Here is a 20246-nt window from a genome sequence, read left to right as displayed (position 1 = left end):
TGTCCAAACTTTTTTCACTGACGGCCACATACAGAAAAATATACAAAGGGCTAGGCCACCCACTTGAGGTGAGGTATATTGCCTCACCTCCAGTACTGTTTGTAAAATCAACCAAATGTAGGTAAAGGAGAATGATAGGTAAGGACTATCTTGGCACAGAGGCTTCTTGGAGGATGATACAGTGCATTTTAACAGCCTCACCACCACTCTGTTACACCTTGGTGCACACAATAAATGCCATTCCTTTGTGCTTGCCTTGCTGGAGGCCAATTTGTTGTAAGTCTGCATAGCTTGTCCCATTTAAGTCCCATCTTGTCAAGTGCATGTGTTATCACATCTAAAAATCTAAAGCACAATTTGACACTTGATGTTTTTAGTTAGTTGTCCAATCTATAATACGTAACAGAAATGTGTTTCTGGACAAGATAATGCTGAATTCCTGCATTTTCTCCATGCATATTATTTCTGCAACTTTAGTATGCCATAGTTTTATGAGGATACTGTCTGAGAAGGTTTTCTTGTGTCGGGCAGTGAGGTGTGGGCATAGTTGGGACATCCCTGATATAAACGGAACATGCATCATGGACAGAGGGACTTTTAGCACGTTTACATTTTGTAGTTGATATGTTAGCATTTTCTTTCATTACTGCAACTGCTCCACCAACCATTTAGAGTGATAGCAAATGTTGCTTTCTGATGGTGCCATGGGACTTCATTTTCTGTTGAAGATCTACCATATAATTCAATCCATCACCTGAAGACAATCTCTTATACTGCAATATTGCAGTTGTCAGATGTTCTTCCATCCTGTATATTCAGGTTTCATATTAGGCTACAGATGTAGCCTCATTTGCTGGACACTATGTTTGAACTGAATTAACTGCTTTGCTTCTTTGGGGTGACAGCTGGATTGGCCAGCTCCTGCTCTGAGTCAGCCGGGTTGAGAGGTTGTTAGTAGCCACAAGAATATGCAATCATATTTTTTGACTTGTCCTTCGGGGGAGTCCCACAAAGGGCCCCTATTGAAGCTGTATTGTGACTGACTCACACAGTCTGAGTCGTGCTGGCTGCTGGAATTACTGAGTTACTCAGCCTCCTCCCTGATGTCAGGTAACGTCCTGCAGCGTGCATGTGTGTATTTGTATGCACATATAAAAGTGACAGGTCACTTAGGGACAAGGACATGGTTACATATTAAACAACCTTCTTGGTTTGTTGGATATTAGACCTATGGTGACAGCTTCAGTCTGCCCCAAAGATTATCTTGCCAAAACCTCTGCAATATTGTATATACCAGTTCAAAGCAAGGTGCAGGCAGTCACCTGCTATTTCAGGCATCTAAACAGAGACATCACAATATCACCTACACCTTTTTCCTGTAGCAGAAGCCTAAAAAACTGTTGTGCTACTAAGAAGACAGAATTTTGTCACAACTCACACTCTGGTTTGCTGTGATAAAGCCTAAGTGTGGCTTCATATCTAAATCTATGGTAATGTTGCTCTGTGTCTGTTGGATATGTACACAGGCAACTATTTGATAACAAGTTCACAATACCAACTTAAATGCTCATAATATGTGTGTTCTTACAGCTTTTAAATGGCCAGTAACATGTTTCATATGTTTAAAGGTTAAACTCATATATCTACAGTATTAAAATGACCAAATCATTCCTTCTGCTTGCTTTAATTACTCTTTCAGAACCTACATTTGTATGTATGGGTTAAAATAAGCTACATATTATTTTTTCATAAAGGACAAAATGGATGAATACATTTTCTGTGGGTTGTAAAAGCGGGAAGTGGAAACAATGAGCAATACAATAATAACGTGAGCTCCTGTGACAAGATCTGCTTTCCACTTGTCTAACCATTAGTCATAATAAAGCAAAGCACCCAGCTAGGTGTTCATAAAAAAATCCACTCTAAATATATACTGGCAACGAGTACTGTGAGATTTTGTGTGTGTGTGTGTGTGTGTGTGTGTACACTATGTCTTAGAGTGGACATTGGCGTCGTTACACACCCTCGAAGTGGGAACCCTTGTAGCAGCGGGACAATTTTTGTGTGTGTGTGGCACTATCCCCACTGAATGGAGAGGCCCCTGGGTAATTTACATATACATTATGACAGGGTTACATACGTAAGCTGTACAAAATGTCTAAGAACTTAATCCACCATGGAATTTGACTTCAATCTTTATGTAGCAAGTTAGTGTAAAAATGCTGAATTAGAGAAAATGCTGAATTAGAGAGAATATAAATGTTATTGATCATAAAGGGGAGATTTGGTTGTCACAGCAGGAAAGTAGAAGGTTGTAGATGCAAGAAGATTTTAAGTGAGAATATGATACAGGATATAAATGAAAGTAAAAAAGAGATGTCTGTCTAAAATCGCAAGAAAATCTTTTTTAGCTACAGCTGAAAAAAAAATTGTTTCAAGAGTAAAATAATAAAATCTATTGCTATATTTATTGTCTCTCAAGCTGCAGGCCTAATTTAAAATCCAAGCCTGGAAAAAAACAACAGTGAGGGAAAGGCCTCAGATGTGAAAGAAATCTGAGGAAAGGCAAAGATTCATGAAGCGTTACACATACAGTAGAAACATGATACACAGAGCTTACACAATTTGGCCATTGAGATTCACAAAGAGCCATGTCTAGTCTAGATGATGTATTTCTATCTCAACCTTCAGCAGGGTTCCACCCATCTGAACAGCCCTGTTTGTGAGGACAGATGTCAGCTAGTTCCCCCCCTGAGGAACACTAGCCCTTGCTCTGTAGGCAGTCCTGCAAATTGCCTGACTGTAAAAAGATAGTTTTGATTGAAATGATGCTTGAATCAGTATTTTAGTGGAGTCATACATCTTTCAAACAGATAAATTATAGCTCTAAATGGCTATTCTAACCATTTCATGCATGTCACTTAATTTGATATTTTTTCCCCAAACTTTCCCAAATTATTAGGTCTGAATATGACATATGAGTTATGAACCATAAGGGCCACATGCCATCAAGGAAAGGGAAACACTAAAGGAAAAACAAAGAAAATAGGTCCTCTCGTGCTCACACACTAAATATCAACCTCCACTGATACTAGTATTAATCAACACAGTGCACAATTGAAATCAAATGTGCTATCTATGGGGCATATGACCCTTGATCTATTTTTACAACAGCAGAGGGGATGACAGCACAGAATCTCCAGGGACCTGAAGTATATGTGTATGTGTACACATTCTCTAAACATCAAAGTCATGACCATACTATCCTGTGCTATGTGTTTGTGTTATGTATGCTCAGCTACCTAGTATACCCTCATAATGCCAAACAGCATGCCATTTTCTCCCCTGCTGCTTTGGTGTAAACATAACAGTCAAATATTGATCAGACATAGATAGCCTTTGTTGTTATTTCATTGCTTCATGAAAGGCTTGACTGTACCCTGCCACAGGACAGTAACCTCTAGGAAGGACCTGTTCACAGTAAACATGAGGACGCAAAAATCTACTTTGCCACATATAGTTACATAAAATGAAAGCATCAACCTCTATAAACAAATGATCTATAAATATCATGAGAAAAAGTAGGGATATTTAAATGTCAAGAAGCAAAAATTATCATAATCCTTAGTGCTTTGATAAGATTGTGCCCAAAGACTTGAAGAATTTCACAGTGATAAAGCAGAAGGTTGTTCTTGGACTATACCAAAGGCATGAATCACCTTAAATGTATCATTTGGAATTTAAAAATCAAAAAGGGAAAGCTTGATTTTTTTTAAAGTAGACAACTGGAGAAGTCCTACCTCCTCTCCAAAGTCCCTCTTCCAGAACATATGAACACGCAGCGCCTAACTACTACAAGTAGTAATCTACAGGGAAAGTAATCTCTCACAAGAGAAAATGCTGAGAAGAGGCTCACAGTAACTGTCCTAGCTTATTTATTCATTGTCGCCATCATTAAAAAGCCACAGCAATATAAATTCTGGTTTTAGTTGTTGCAGCATCCAGCTTCTTTTTAGTTGTAGCTTTCTCAACCACATTCTTCTCTGCCATAGCTGTCTAGCTGTAGCTATAAAAACAGATAGCCTTCACTGTGCTAGGGTAGAGCATGGCCAAGTAAAAGGTAGGCTGACAGGCAGGTTGGCCATACAATGGCCTTGGCTCTGAGAAAAGGAACTAAATCCCACAGATAAAAAAAAATCATCTTGTTTATATGATTTGTACAATAACATGAGCATAGAAATGACTGGTTATGGTTTTACAGTGGATTTTTGTGCTGGGGCTGTTTTCTTGGCTAGTAGTGCAAGAAAACACAACAGAGACTCTAGGAAGCCACTTCGTCCAGTTATAAACTAATCTGGGATGCAATCCTATTGTTTTCTATAAACTACACCATATATGATTCCCTGGGGCAGTTGCCCCCTTTGCCTAGTTGGTAATCGAGTCCTGCATCTTATGCTTCTTCTTACCTAGTAACTGCACTCCCCGGGTCAGACCATAAACATCGATGAGGGCCCAGAGGGGCTCAGCTGTGCGCACTCCACTGAAGAATAGCATGGGACTGGACTCATTAATGCGGTAGAAAACTCTGCCCTTCTTGTCAACCCAAAAGGCAATAATGTTGCCTTCGTTGGCAAATTCCTCAGGCAAAGCCTTGGCCCAGAAGCCACTCTGGGACACCAGGTCAGGGCAGGCATACTTAGGCAGGTTTTCTGGGTTTATCCTAGAAGGGTCTTTGGAGGTGAAGCCCAGACGCAGAGCGCCACTCCAGCAGCACTGTTTTTTAGTAATCTGGGGAGAAGGGAACCACACGTGGTGTTATTGGTGTTATTTGAAGTCATTTGAGCACTTCTGAAATATCTGACAGAAATTGTCACGACTGCAATTTTACAAGAGGTGGTAAATCAGCTTGATATCCAAACATCTACATCTGCTGATGACAGTGTAGCTCAGCTTGCGTTGTGGGATAATTTAAGTGTCAACCTATAAAAACATCACAAAATAAAACTCACACACTTGAGAGCTAAACTGTTCCACATGAAATACCTTGAGGCGGACTTGCTCATAGAGAGCTATGGGCCTGTTGCTGAAGGTGATAGCATTGCAGAAACTGGCCTGCCTCTTGACTGTCTTCTGGGCGAGGTCCATTACAATTTGGGATCCCTTGGCATTTGGATGAAACAGAAGTGGGCTGATGGGAAGTGGCCCACTGACACTGCCACACTGGATAGGCAGGCACCTCTTGTGTTTGTGGTGGCATTGGTGTGATGTGGATGGGAACGGACCACTGAGGGAGTCTGAGACAGAAAAAGATAAAGACAAAAGTAGAGAAAAGCAAAAAGAGAGATATGTTTTTCTTTAAAAGAGATAGAAGCATGAGGCTAGGTTTAATTGTAATTAGCAACTGGTATTTTTCTTTCAAATCTGCAGAAAATAACATCACTCATCACTGCATAATTTAAGATTTCTGTGTTCTTGTATTTGTCACCAATGCAGAAGTCAAAGTCAATCAGAGATAATAACACAGGACTCCACAGCAAAAAGCAAATCTCCATGCAGGTCAAGATTAAAACATATGTCCAAGACAAATATTTCACTTACTCACAATATTCCCAGACAAACAGTCCTTTAGAAAGGAAATGGATGTAATAAATTGGTCCATGTCTACTGCAAGCCATTTGGTTGGGCATCTGTCATTATAAGTCCTTAGCAGAAGCCATGTGCTGGCTGGCAGTATTATGCTGTTTTAACATACTGCATACATGATATGACTGTAACACCCACTAGCCATTATTTGTCTGAATCAACACTGAGATAAGACATTATTCTTGTATTAAAAAAAGCAGTCAAATGTCAAATTAATGCCAGCAACACAAATAATACCAGCTTAAGTACCTAACAAGTTTAAATATCACATCATACTCTGTCATGCTTCACCCCAAACCCACCAGCTCTGTGGCTGCTTGCCAAGATTCAGACGACTGAATGGGCAGAAAATGGGTCTGAACTGAATCTACATCAGAGCAGCTGAGGGGGGCTGTGGCTGAAGCATTTCAGCAGCTACTAGTAACAGAATGTACTATAGCAATTGCATAGATTTTCCAGAGCTGTTAACTGCCAGATTAAAATGACTCAATTACTATTCTGAAGATAAATCCAGTTGAAGCTTTTTGGCTTACACAGGGAATCCTACCAATCCTACCAATCCGCTCATATATCATGATTTTGGGATAGAAAATGATTTGCAAAAAATTCTATCTGCACATTCCAGTATTTTTTGTCAAAATTGTTTGAGTTACCTTTTCTGGTCTTGGTTTTACATACATTTTAACCAGGATATTTCATATCCACCACAGGTTTATATACAGGCCCAGAAAACAATATTGCTTGCATATAGTACTTGTTATTGCAGGTTGAGAGTCCCATTCCTGACTCAAAGCACAAAATGTCTCACAGCTGTGTTGTTTACGGACTATTCAGGCTGCTGTCAGTGGAGAAATTGGCATGTCTGTCTCCTCTTTGAGTGATTTTTTCCTGTATAATATTGCTGGCTAAAAAGAAATCCCATCTTCTCAAAACTGAAAGTCTGATACATCAGAAAAACCTGTTTATCCTTAATGTATCAGTTCATTGATTTTTTTTTTTTCACTCAAACTCCAGACAGCTACACTGGAAACATTTCAACACCAAATATTTGGCCACCTATCTATGGAAATAAAAAATGCAGACCATCAATTTAAAGGATGAAAAATAAGACATAATTCAACATTACTATGGGTTCGAGACTATGTGTACGAGACTGCTGAAATTTGACTCTACCTCATGGTAATAAATGGTTTTATTGAAAGTCAATGTACAATTAAAGTTAGTATTTGGTGTATAATGAGTTGTACTCAATGGCCACCAGGATAATCACAGAGGACTGTTTAATTTGACAAACTCTAGACTCATTCATGAAACAAAAAAAGCTGACAGTGGCAGCAGCAGTTGTCCTGTGTAGTCCTGATACGCCTATGCAGCAAGTCCTAGAAAACAGGACAGTCTGTGTTCTCTCTCTTTCATTGTCTCTCTCTTCTCCCTCCTCTGTTCTTATCTAGTAAGGACACTATGTTTTTCAAGCTGTAAGCATGTCTACTGTTCAATCTGGCCCCCACCTAAGAGTATCGCTGAGCCCGTTTGTCTTAGACAGAACCACAGGAGAGCAGTTGTTGAATGTGGCGCACATGGTCTTAGGCAGATTGAGCTGAATGTATTATTGGGCTGTAAAGAGGCGCAGCTGCTGCAGAGGGAAACAGGCTATGTGTAATTCATGTTTCTTAGCAACCACTTGTATCTAAAGGTCCTGATTGGTGCACCATTTTATTCTTTGGCTATCAACTAGGATACAACAAAAGACTTTTGTTTACTCAGTACAACAAAATACTATTTATAGTCTCAGATTAATGTTTTTTGCCACTCTTCCTGTGTGTGTGTGTGTGTGTGTCTGTTTTAGTCTATTCACACATGGAGAAAATAAATCTACAGAGTAAAACACTTCAGTTTTACAATTCGCATGGTTCCTCTAATGTGTATTTAGCCAAATAACTCAATTATCCGCATATCCTTTATATGACTTAACAGCTTTGGAGGTTTTTGTATTAGTAGGTCAGTGGAAAAATATCATGATTCATACATTGTAAAAACTGGGCTAATTACTGAGCAGCTTCAGAGTATTAAATAAGATTTAAATGTCTTCATGTACTTTCTGACATTTTGACCTTTAATGCTATCCAAGTAATCGTGCATGGGTAGAAGAAGTGTATGGTTGATGGTGTGTGGTCTTATTACACTATAAGCACAATTTTAATTATCACTGATTGTCTCCTTTGAGTAAAATATTCTTTTAATTTTAACTACATATCCCATGTAGCAGTTCCAATGTTTAAAAGTCAGTGTGTATGCTTAAATACCCTGTTATAATTTTATGTTATTGGATAAACCAAAGCCTCTAATCAATTTGATGGCCTCAGTCTTCCAAATGCCTCAATACCCCAAATCTTGAAGTAAGTTTATGTCCTTAAGAGCCCACGATGGTACCTCTTCATTTATATACTTTAAAAATGGCTCCTGTTAGCTTTATGCATGTATTATCCTAGAAAAATAAAGAGCCTTAATGGAGTCATTTTGTCAAAGGTCAAGAATATCTTAATATGAGCAAATAGACGAAAAAACTTGTATTCCTTTTCCCCAGAGTGGTAAGGTCTTTATCCCACTAATAAAAACACGCACACATAAGAGCTCCAACCCCTCATCACAATACACTGGTTTGTGTGCAGCTAATACCTGTCATACCTCAGTGAACATCTCTGTGGAGCAGTAAGCTAATCTCTCATCGTTTTATTTGGCTGAGGATGGTGTGTGCAAGTGTGCTCTGGTGTGTGCATCAGCGCATGTATCTATCTGTAGACGTGTGTTGCTCCCCGGCCATCAGCTAAGTGGTTTACCATGCAAATAGGATTTGATACTGTGAGAAAGTATTCCATTATTTGTTTAGTATTTGTAGGCAAATTTGGATCCTTGTTCAAGGGAACAACTGTAAAAGCTGTTCTCCCAATTAAATGTTATCATGACTTGGCAGTTAAGCTGTAATAGACTTATCACAAATATTATTCCCATAAAATTGTTTTATTTATTGCCAAAAATAGGTCCACAGGGTGAAGATTTATAAAACAATATTAGATTAAATACTGTATGTAGGGTATACAGTTTTATAAAGTATACTGAAATAACTGTGACAAGGCAAAGGTACACCCTGGACCGGTCACCAGTTCATCACAGGGCCACATATAGAGACAAACAACCTCACATGCTCCATACATAACCACTGAACCACTGTGGAAGCATGAGAATTCAGTCACAACAGAATATTAGTCCTTATGAGGCACAGGTAGCCCACATACCAACCCACTCTGTACTTGCTGCTATTTAAATCCCTGCTTAACACTCATCTTTTGAAGCTTTAGAGAAAACACAAGCAGCATGCACGCATGCAAACAATCACACATACGTGCGCGCGCACACACACACAGCGTGTGGATTTGTGATGGTCCATCATATAAAAACTGATAACCTTTTACAAAATGTTAGTCTTCCTGCTTAAGAGCTTTTTTTTTTTATTTCACTCTTAGCAGATCAGTCGACAGGGTGATTTACAATGCCACCAACAAGCCTGGAGGGCAATGACAAATAACATCTTAATGATGTTTACCTAGCAGTGTCGGGATGATGTATTCAGTCCCACTGACTCATGACAAAATGGCTTTTTAGCCTGATGTAATATCAACAGGGAAATGAATCATGCAATAAAAGCAATAATTAATCATGTACATTATCATAAAAACACAGATTAACCAAGATGGCTTTATGCTCTATATGGACTAGCAGAGGCTCACAGGATATGTACTGTATGGTGGTGGTAATTCACAGACTGTTATTATCTTACTGATCCCCAAAGTTCCTCATTTGTGTATTTATACACGTGTGACAGATGTTGCGCAGATACAGGCCAGGTGTGTGAAACCCAACAGGCTGTGTGGGGCTCAGTGACAGGGAGGCTGTGACAATGGCAGTGATAGTAACTGTAGCTATAGCTGTTATGGAGACAAATACCAGGAACTCATGACAGACTCATCACTCATTATGTTGGAGGTAAACAAAGGGCCTGACATGCTGCTAGGCAACTACATGAAAAATCTATTGGTTCTGTGTTGAAGCACTGATAGATGACTCATGTCCATGGCAATGCTGCTTAGATTGAAACTGTTTAAATAAAACCATTGACTATAAATTAGCTTGGATATACTATTTGCTTGTTTACCAGCCCATTTTAGAAGCTTCATAATCAGACTCAACTGCAATTTTGTTTCACCTAATTGGAACCTGAAAAACATGAGGACTTTAAGAGGTTTGTGTTTGGGCAGAGAATGCAGTTTTCTCCTACTCGGTCAGTACCAAGTAACATCTAGACACAATCAGTTTCAAAAGGATGGAAATAAAAAAGTTTCTAAAAGATGTAGCTGGACAGCTAGCTACCATAAATTTTCATATAAAAATAAATTCTTATAAAATCTCAGGACTAATACATCTACCATCTACTACAGCTAGTATGAACAAATAAAAGCTAATAGAGACCACCAAAAGCTTTAAGAGTGTCTCGAAATACCTCTGGTTTACAAGATCAATTCAGCATAATGTAGTACATTTTCACTTTTTCACAGAAACACTAGTTTCATTCACAAAATAATTCCAGTCCATTAAGAAATGCAACACTTCCTGCATATTTTTCACATTAAAGGTTCATAAATGTTAGGATGAAAGACTTCATGTGCAAAATGTGCAGGAAGTTACACAGATGGCAAGGATTGGCTTGGCTCAAGAACAGCAAAGTGGAACAACTGTAATTACTTAGTGAATAAAAACAGTATTTGTGTAACTGTAAGAGCACAGAGCAAAGTATGACACATCCTGAGGTAAACATGGACGACATTAGTAAGGAAATTAGGAAAATAAGCCTGTCTGTAATATAAACCTATTTAGACCTAGTTCCTGCTGACATTGGGCCACAGCCTGAAAATATGTTGAAAGATGAAGTCCACGTTCTTACCTGCCCTATTTGAAATGCTGAACAAGTCAAATTGCTGACTAAGTTAGAGATGTTGGCGATGACTCACAGGTCTAGAACTTGACCAATATACTAACAGTTCTGTTGGGCTGTAACTATTGATTATTTTCTTTAGTAAGCCTAATGCTTTCTAGTTAATCTGGTGTATAGCCCATTTCAAAAATATGTGAAAAATGTCCATCACGTCACATTGCTTATACATCACGCATTGTATTGTCCTCACATTGCTTGCAAAAAGCCTAAATGTATTAATTGTACAACAATATATGTGAGAAGTGCCAGAGAGCTTCCTGTATGAAAAGCTAAATATAGGAAGTGTTTAGCATTTTTCTTAAAATAAATGATGAATAATTGATCAAATATTGAAATTGTTGTTGATTTCTTGTAAATTAAGTGGTACACTTAACACTTTTAAAAAACTGTAATTCCCTACTCTCTGACCTTTATGGTATATGGCCACATGCTTTTACTCTATATAACCTATTAGAAGTTAGCTAGCTTTAGTACTTAAAGAAATATACTTGTGTTTCCTAACCTGGGCTTACCCTTATGTAGAGACACTTTCCTATCAATAATTCACACTGTGATGACTTGACAGTGAACAGTGAGCCCCCGGAGATGATGAAGGCTGGGTGACGTCATCCACTACAGCCCACTCATCTTCCCGCTGTTACCATTTTGTTCATGAACAGGATTACACAACAGTAATCAAGAAATAATAAGACTGCATAGAGTGCAGCACAGTGTAATCCAACGACAATTCTTTGGCAGTGAAAGAGAGCAGGCTGGTGGGGAGGCGTAATGATATGCAATGTGTATTGACTGAAAGCGAGCAAGATGCTATTCAATACTGGCTGGAAGTCATTATGTGGGCGCTGCTTTGGAGGTGACCTGTCATGAGGATGAGGACAAAAGGGCTCTCTGCAGACACATGCAGACATACACATGATTTTGCAAATCAGAAGGTTAGGGTTGACATGGATGTGAGAGGATCTGTGTTGATATAGATATAGAGTGTTGCCCTAGAACATGCTCCTGCAAGTCAGAAGAAGTAAGCTATTAACAATGCCACCTGACCCTGAGACATATGTTTCTGTCACTCCCAAGCAACAGTGGAGGCCCGATTAAAGCCCTTCCTTTCTAGGTCTTATTCTCACACACATAAAGAAAAAGAAATAAAAAGACAAAAAACTAAATAGGAAATATTTTCAATGATGGCTGATGGGTGCGTGCTGAACTAACTAACTATTGACCTCATTTAGCATTCAGTATCCTGAGGCATATCCCATGATATTACTGAGATTCAATCCGATTCTTAGAAGCTAGGAAACTTCACTCTGATTTATGGCATCTCCTCAGCTGCATTTGGACACTGAATTCAATTCAGTTTGATCAGAGCCAGACACTCTATCAAGTAAGCCTGTGCAGCCTCAGACACTGGCCCACTTTCAGTCAATCGGGAGCACAGAAGTGGAACTCCCACACATTCAGCAGACTCAATTATGCAACTGACTTAGCAAACACTGGATGTGCTCTGGTGCTCCACACCTGAGAACAACAGCCTGCAGAGGTGCAACTTCTGAAAGCGTAATGTGTTCCGCAGTAACTGACACCTTTCTTATACTTACATGGGAATAGTGATTCTTCACAGATCCAGAAAGAAGAATCTGAAGCAAATGAATAGTTACTAATAATGGCTGTGGTTTGCAATCATTATCCTTTAATGTTAAATTCAGGTTAACCTTCTTCTCTTTAGTTGTTTCCTGAATCTAGAGGTCATAATTACACACCTTTACTGAATATTTCATTCTGCTGTATTTAGTGGGTGAAGTTGTTGTTTATGAATCACTGAAAGTAGTTATAAATAACTGTCAGTGGATTATAGATTTTTCACATCTAATCGCAACTCTGCAGAAACAAGTAAATTGTATTTGTTTGATAAGCAAAATTCACAGTAAGTTAAATAACCCTGGTAACTCTCGCAAAATCATTTAACTTTTAAGTTGGCACATTTTGATTTTCTATCTTCCTCAACCAACACACTCATGAATAAATCTTCTTTCCAATCTCCTTGAGATTGGAGTGAGACCAATATCAACAAACAGTATCAATAAACAAACCTAGTGTTAATCCAACATGGCGTGCGATAGCGTAGAGACGCTAGTGAATGATGTCGTTTTTGTTGTAAAAACATGAGAATACATGGTGTTATCACCAGTTCTGTGCATATTTTTGAACAGAGTAAACAGCAAAAGCCAGCTGTGGAAAGATTTGTGGACTTGGGACTGACATTGAGCAACGTTAAGAACAAGTCAGTGCGTATGACTCATTGCATAAAGCCCGCCCCATTCCAGATAAACGGATGTGATAGGCCCAAATCATTTGATGCCACAGGAAGAGACTCCGTAAGACAGGGGCTCCAGACCCACATTCTTTCGGTAAGAAAGGGAGTAGGTCTGGATGGCCTGGCTGGTCTTTGGTACTCGGCTCTTCTCAATTATCATCGGCCACTTTAGATTTCTCAAAAATTATATTTTTCTAATACTTCTAATACTTATTTATTAGGCGTGCAACGGTTGTCGGTAAAAAATCAAACCGTACCGTTCTCTTCATTGTAAAGAAGCCTGTTGTGACCAGAGTCAGGTGCTTGTTACCCAATAAATAAGTATATTTTTCTTTGAATCTGTCAGTAGCCATTTTTTTCTAAACAAAGGACATACCGAACCATACTGAAACCGTGACCCTAAAACTGTGGTATATACCGAACGGTGAGTAACTTACTGCTTTAAACTCACACAAACTAAATCAAGATTCTCATTGTCCACTCAGGCATTTGTGAATTTCTTTAATAATAAAATTCCATCAATTCAATCAACACTGTCTCTACAAGCCTTCTGCTTAGCTGTTTATCTGCCCACCCTCAGTCCAATTCCTCACTTACCTTTTTTCCCCCATTGTTGCTTTAGATGAACTTTCTATTATTATAAATTATGTAAAATTGACTTAATGTATATTTGATCCCATTCCAACTCTTCAAAGAGCGCTAACCAATTTTAGGCTCTCCCATTTTTCAACCTGTCTTTCAGTACTGGCATAGTTTCCACTACTTTCAAAGTGGCAGTTATCACTATGTTACTCAAAAAACCTCACCTTGATCTCAAATTACTAATTAATTATCACTCTATTTCTAACTTAACATTTCTGTCAAAGGCAAATGTACTCCAAAATTTTGAGACCAATTTCTCAATCACTAGGACTGTCCTAAGCTGGATCAGATTAATTTAACCACTAGTAAACAATGAGTCTCTTTCATTAACATTGTATTATTCATCTCTCTTGGTGTTTTGGGGTCCCACAAGGCTTAGTGCTGATCCCATTTCTGATTTCCATCCATTTCTCTCCAGTTGGTAAAATTACAAGAAACGTTTACATTGCTTTTCAGTGCTATGTGGATGACATACAGTTATCTGTTCCTGTAAAACTCTAAGTTTAATGACTTGACCAGCTGCTCTTCTGCTATGAATCAGTGGATGGCACAAAACTTTATATTCCTGGGTTCCTGCTCCTTTCTCCACCAAATCTGCAACCTTATGACCTCAGATTTCCTCTCAGAAATTGTGTTATCTCAACTATTCCTGCAGTCAAATCTGCTTTCCTTCCACCTCTACAATATTAAGATTGGACCCTGTCTGAAAATGGATGACACTGAGGTCTTGATTCATGCTTTTGTATGTTCTAGGCTGGATTATTGTAATACCAGGGTTACCTTGTAAATGATTTTGCAATTTTCAGATGATACAAAACACTGCTGCCATCTTCACACTGATTTCAGGCTACTTTTATTCCTATAATTTGTTCACACTGTCAATGCTTCCTATCTTACTAACCTCCTTCACCCTTACTCTCTTACACTCAATCTTCACTCCCAACATGCTGACCTTTTGACTGTCCCCAGAAAGAAATCTGCTGGCAGAACAGCTTTTTGCTGCTGAGCACCCACTTATGCACTTTACACAAATAAAGCGTAAACCTTATGAAATGAAATCTTCTGTTTTGATCGCAGTTCAGTTGAAGAACTGGTTAGAGGTTGAATGGGCAGGTTATGTTATGGTACTATGAATGACATTTTAGTGTGACAATGTATTATACAAATTTTTTTTTAAATTACAGATTATGTTGCAATAGTTCACTATAGAGCTTGTTTAAACTTACAATGGGGCAAAAAAATCATTGATAAGTGATGTACAGATTAAGTTCAGGTAATATATATGTAGCAATATGTATTAGAGTGATGGCAAGATTGTGTGACTCACTGGAAATCAATGTCCAGAAAATAGATAGAAAAGTCACAGGTACAGTGAAAAGGCATAGGTTTAATTAAGAAGTTTAATTCAGGTTTCCATTTCATGTATCAGTAGCAGTGTCAATGACAGCATGTGGAAGACAAGAACTCTGGCACTGAAACCCGTCTGCATGTATCATAGTACAAAGAAAACCTACTGAACACATAACCAGTATACATTAACAACAACGTGTCCAAATTAAGAAATAGTGGTTATTTCCAATAGGAAGCCATACAATGAGCAGCAGCATTTTTGTTCATTTACAAAGTGTTTTTGATATAACGACGTTCCATAAGAACCATGAGCTTGAGCCTAAGTACATTCTTTATTGATATTAGCAAACAAAACATGGGTGGTGGTGAACTTTACAATGTGAGGTTAGTATTAAGTATGAGGAATTCTATAATGCTTTGAGAACTAATAGTAAAATTTCTGAGTTTGATATAAACTCAGGGCAGCATGGTGGTTAGTGGTAGGGACTGTTGCCTCACAGCTTGAAGGTTCCTGGTTTGAAACCCACCAGGGGCGTTTATGTGTGGAGTTTGCATGTTCTTTCTGTGCTTGCATGGGTTTTCTCCTGGTACTCTGGTTTCCTCCCACAGTCCAAAAACATGTATGTCAAGTTGACTAGTGACTCTAAATTGCCCATAGGAGAGAGTATGAGTTTGTGTGGTTGTCTGTCTATATGTGGCCCTGTGATGGACTGGTGACCTGTCCAGGGTGTACCCCTGCCTTTCACCCAAAGAGAGCTGGGATAGACTCCAGCAGATCTTCGTGACTCTGGTTAGAAATAAGCGGGTATAGATAATGGATGGACGGACGAATGGATGGATATAAACTCAAAACTAACCTGTTTATTATTATGTACACAGGGACAACTGAGCATACTAAATGCATTGAGCACATTAGAAAATAATTTCATTAGGTGTCTGACCTTGATCCCAGAGAGAAGGAGCCCTAGTCTCCTCTTACTGCTGTCATAGTCTGTCCCTCTTTAACTAATTGGATTAATCTTGGGGCTTTAATTAGAATGATCAGGTGGTCAAATCAGTGGAGGCTGTAGGAACAGAGACTCAGCTTAACTCTCATACTGAAGGTTTAAGTAGATATAATTGCTATTAAATATTACCACTGCTCATCTCCTGCTGCTGTTAAATTGTTCAGATGGCACAGACAGAGAGCTAGTTACTCACATTTTATATAACAGCAATCACAATGAGTACTGTTATTGGTCAACACAGAGAGCCTCAAGCAAGACAAAGCCTGAAACTAGCCTATATATTTTCTCATGGACTAACACTGCAGCTACACTGTTCATTAACTGACACTGAAGAGTGCTTTATGGTAAAGACATAAAAACCTTGTGTTGTATTCAAACACAAACTGTTAAAGATCATAACTCTAACTACACTATATAAATAACTAAATCTACAATACAGTAAGAGGTTTTATGACTCATGCCCACAAAAAAAAAAAAATCACCATGTGAGACGGATGTTTCAGCATATGCTCAGAAATCAATGTATGGATTTCCTAAAGCTGCACACACCGATCTCTTTATTAATGAGGGGAAACCACACCGTAGCACAGAGCAGAGGGAAACCCCACAACTTTCCGACTATGACACGTTCGCGCTCCTAATCCCACACAATGTAAACAGTTTCTAACAGTTTAATATGGTACACAAGCTTTGGTCGGAGCGCGAGAAGGTCGTGCCATCCTGTTTGTTGTGTCGCATTAATAAAAGACAAGTGAACACAGCAGCACGTCTCCAGACCCCTATTCTAATTACCAGAGTGACGTAACTGTGACCATAGACCAGGCTATAGTGGCAATATGGTACCTGGTAACACAGCCTGCACTGGGAGCATACAGCTAACAGGCATCTGTGAATTAAACATTTCCTCACACTTCAGCACCAAAAGAACAATAAGCTGATCATTTAGGCCTAAAACCCAGCGCGTGATATAAATATATAATCAAAAAAAAACCATTTATGCCTTACCGTAAAAGGCATTTCGTGTTATCTGTCCGCCCATTGCTTTATTCCTTCAGTCCGCTTATCGTCTGTGGATTATTCAGAGGTTCTACTTGCACAGCCCATCGCTCGTGACATGGTTGTACGTTCGCATCCAAAGGCAGCCTGACGCTTCACTCCTCCGACCAGATGCAAACACTGGAAAGACGGACCAACACCTCCTTTTGTGAGCGCAGGGACACATCCGTGTCACACACACACACACACACACACACACACACACGCACACATATATACACACACACACAGACACAGACACCCCACCTCCATTCAACGAGCGCTCTCTCCTCCACTCACTCAAACTAGTATTTACATAAAAGGGGAGACTGGCTGAGCGCTTGTACCGCTGTCACTACTGCGTTGAGGTGGGGTGGTGTGCAGAAGGAATGAACAAATGATTATGTAGTATATTATTATTATTATTATTATTATTGAGGCCAATGCTGCTAATTAGACACTAAAACTGTTTGCATCCAAACATAAAATCGTTCCACATATGATTTTAGTGAAAAATAAATAAATAAAAGCGATACAACTTGTTGGTAACTATGGATTCAGAGAGCAAGTGGTCACATTCTTTACTTTCAGCACTCACTTTCCCACCTTCCATGCTTCCTTATGTGCCTCATGCCCCTGGCAGAAGGACTGGGTGACCCCACTCTGACTTGAGCTGTCATTATTCTATATGGTGACCTCACAGCCCTCAATCTTATGTGTGTTTACTCTGGGCTTGAAGCTGCACACCCTTAGATAATGCAGTCAGATTAATTATTGAAATATGAATAAATGTCTACTGAAAGCCAGGACTACATCGGTGGAAGCACTGAGAGCAGAAAAGGAGCAGAAATATGCTTATTTGCTTTTTTTGATGGAGAGTTTGATGAGACGACGCATACCGTCCTATCCAGCTGCCAAATATAAAGCTTGAGCCAGAAGCCAGTTAGTTTGGCTTAGTTTTGCACAAATGTCATCAGCGCAGGAAGAAAACACCCATTATTCTGACTTAAGAGTACTGACGCATTATTCCAGTGTAGTTAGCTGTAGTGTTAATCTTGTCACACCATATAAATAATTAGAGTCAGCTACTTTTGTTGTGTTATGTTTTTGCAGTAGTTCGTTGCCAAGTGAAACCAGATACAAGCAATGTAAAGCTTCTGGCAACATGGTAACATTTGCTGCTAGTCTGGCAACATGTCTACTTCTTTTCGTCAAGATACCCCCACTGGGCTGCTCATAATTACAATTTAAACAATTTGACATGATTGTGGCAAAAGACTACAAAAATGGGAAAACAGAAAGCTGAGCTCTTTCGAAATTGTATTTTGTTTGTTTAATGTGTCAAAACTGAAATCCAAAAAATTAGACATATTTTGTTACCTTTGGACAGAGCCAGACAAGCTGTTTCCCAATATTTAATCACTGGGCTAACCACCTGCTGACTGTGGTCAGGCATTTATTGGACAGATTCATTGATTTTCTCATCCCACCTGCCCCTGGAGAGATCATGGATGTATTTCCTAAAATTTTGCTTTAAGTAAAAATCATAGGACTACTATGTAAAAAAATTCCATTGCAATTAGATGCCATGCAAATATTAGTACATACTGTATGTATTATTAGCAGAAGCACTTACTGTACTTGCAGAAGCAAATGTAAGGTACTTGTTGATCTCACAAGTTATTGGGAAAAGAATATAATTCTTGTTATGAGTCATTCAGGTGTATGATGAACTTACACAGATACCATCCTTTTACAGAAAGGACAGATCAATAGAAAGACGGCAGCTGGCAGCATAATATGTAAAATTCTTGATTATTTTTAAAAAAATTACCAGCTAAATCCTATAGGTAAAAATATTTCCATCTCCATTTTTCCTTCACTTTTAATTAAACCAACCATGTAACAATAATAAATAGGCCTACTCAAGTGAACCTGGGATGTTGATCAGAATGAAATCAGCACCACAAGCTCAAGGTTTCATTTACTAAATGAGACACTGTAGGCACACATGGTGTGCAGATTTGACATAAAATCAGTTGGTGGAAGGTGCTCTTAGCACAGTGAGAAGCTGACCACATTTGGTTTCATGTATCAACTCAACTCTAATAATCTGGATTTAGAATTCTAAAGAGGCCAAGTTGATTTAAGCCAATGCAGGATTATTTTCAAGACACAGTGAAAAAAAAAAACACACAAAAAAACTCCGGTCTAACACAAATATTAAAAATGTTTTCTCTAAGACAGTCTCAATCTCCTCAGGGACAACGTCAGTTGGCAGATTTTTGTTATGACTATAAGAAGAGCAGTGACTGGACACTGGCCAGAGAAGTTTCAGGAAGAAAAATCCGACTGCAGTAGTCTAGCTATGTCATGTAACCTTGCACATACACGCTAAAGAAAAGGCCTAAACTGAAATGCATTTCCTCGCTTGGCTCGATGTTGGAGCTCTATCTGAATGTATCCCTGAACATCCTTCCTTTTGACAGTACCTTTTACTTCCTGTTTTAATAATGCAGCCTGTGGGCCTTAACTTTGGTCAGGTCTCCTCTGAGCTGAAGTCCTCTCTGCAACATGGTTGAAGTTCATCTTTAACCCTAAGAGTCTGTAAATTAAGAGACTGCCTCTGATACAGTGGTGTGGCTCATGGTTCACTGCAGTTCAGCTGGTATGAGATGTGACTAAGCATACATCTTCAGATGTTGCATGTTTTATTGTAATCCCATTCATATTTTCTTGGCTTACAGGGACATCCCTTGCTAATACCTAAAGCATCACCAACAGATGTTATTCTGTTCTTTTCTGTTTAGGTTTGGCTTCATGTTGCAGGTATTTGCATCAATGCAGCATTTTACCGTGGATATTTAATAGCACATATGCTTTTAATACATGAAGAGTTGCTGTTGGAGAAATGACAGCATCATTCATTTGCTGAAGCACAAAGACCTAAAGTATGTTTGCATTTTTTTGATATTTGTGTTGATGTCAATAGTGTTATGCTTCTGTGTAGCAAAAGTGGTTTGCTGGCTTTCTGACAGCTATGTTCTAATTTCAATGTCCATTGGATACATTTTGTGTAGGTCAGTGTTTTCTTCTTAGTAAAGTGTTTTTTTTTTTTTCTGTTTTGTATGTATAAATACACATTTTCATCTCATTTGGATTTGTTAACAGATACTTTGTGGTTGCAGTTAAGTATGACAAGGTGTAGCAA

At 38.8% G+C, this 20246-nt stretch overlaps 1 protein-coding gene across 1 annotated transcript in view; it reads right to left on the bottom strand.

The window, feature by feature from the left end:
• neurl1aa (neuralized E3 ubiquitin protein ligase 1Aa) overlaps window positions 1-17233 on the bottom strand; it is a 38004-nt gene extending 20771 nt beyond the window's left edge. Inside the window, exons 1-3 of the mRNA XM_026304387.1 lie at window positions 17006-17233; window positions 5044-5294; window positions 4467-4788 (exon numbers count right to left, since the gene is read on the bottom strand). Of these exons, the coding sequence (XP_026160172.1) occupies window positions 4467-4788; window positions 5044-5294; window positions 17006-17039 (607 nt within the window). The 5' untranslated portion in view covers window positions 17040-17233. The remainder of the gene's footprint in view (window positions 1-4466; window positions 4789-5043; window positions 5295-17005) is intronic.
• Window positions 17234-20246: the final 3013 nt, after the last annotated feature.

This window comes from Mastacembelus armatus, chromosome 1 (genome assembly GCF_900324485.2).
Source record: "Mastacembelus armatus chromosome 1, fMasArm1.2, whole genome shotgun sequence".
NCBI classification, from domain to species: Eukaryota; Metazoa; Chordata; class Actinopteri; order Synbranchiformes; family Mastacembelidae; genus Mastacembelus; species Mastacembelus armatus.
The sequence above is the reverse complement of the archived record's forward strand: the minus strand, read 5'-3'. Positions and strand labels throughout refer to the sequence as shown.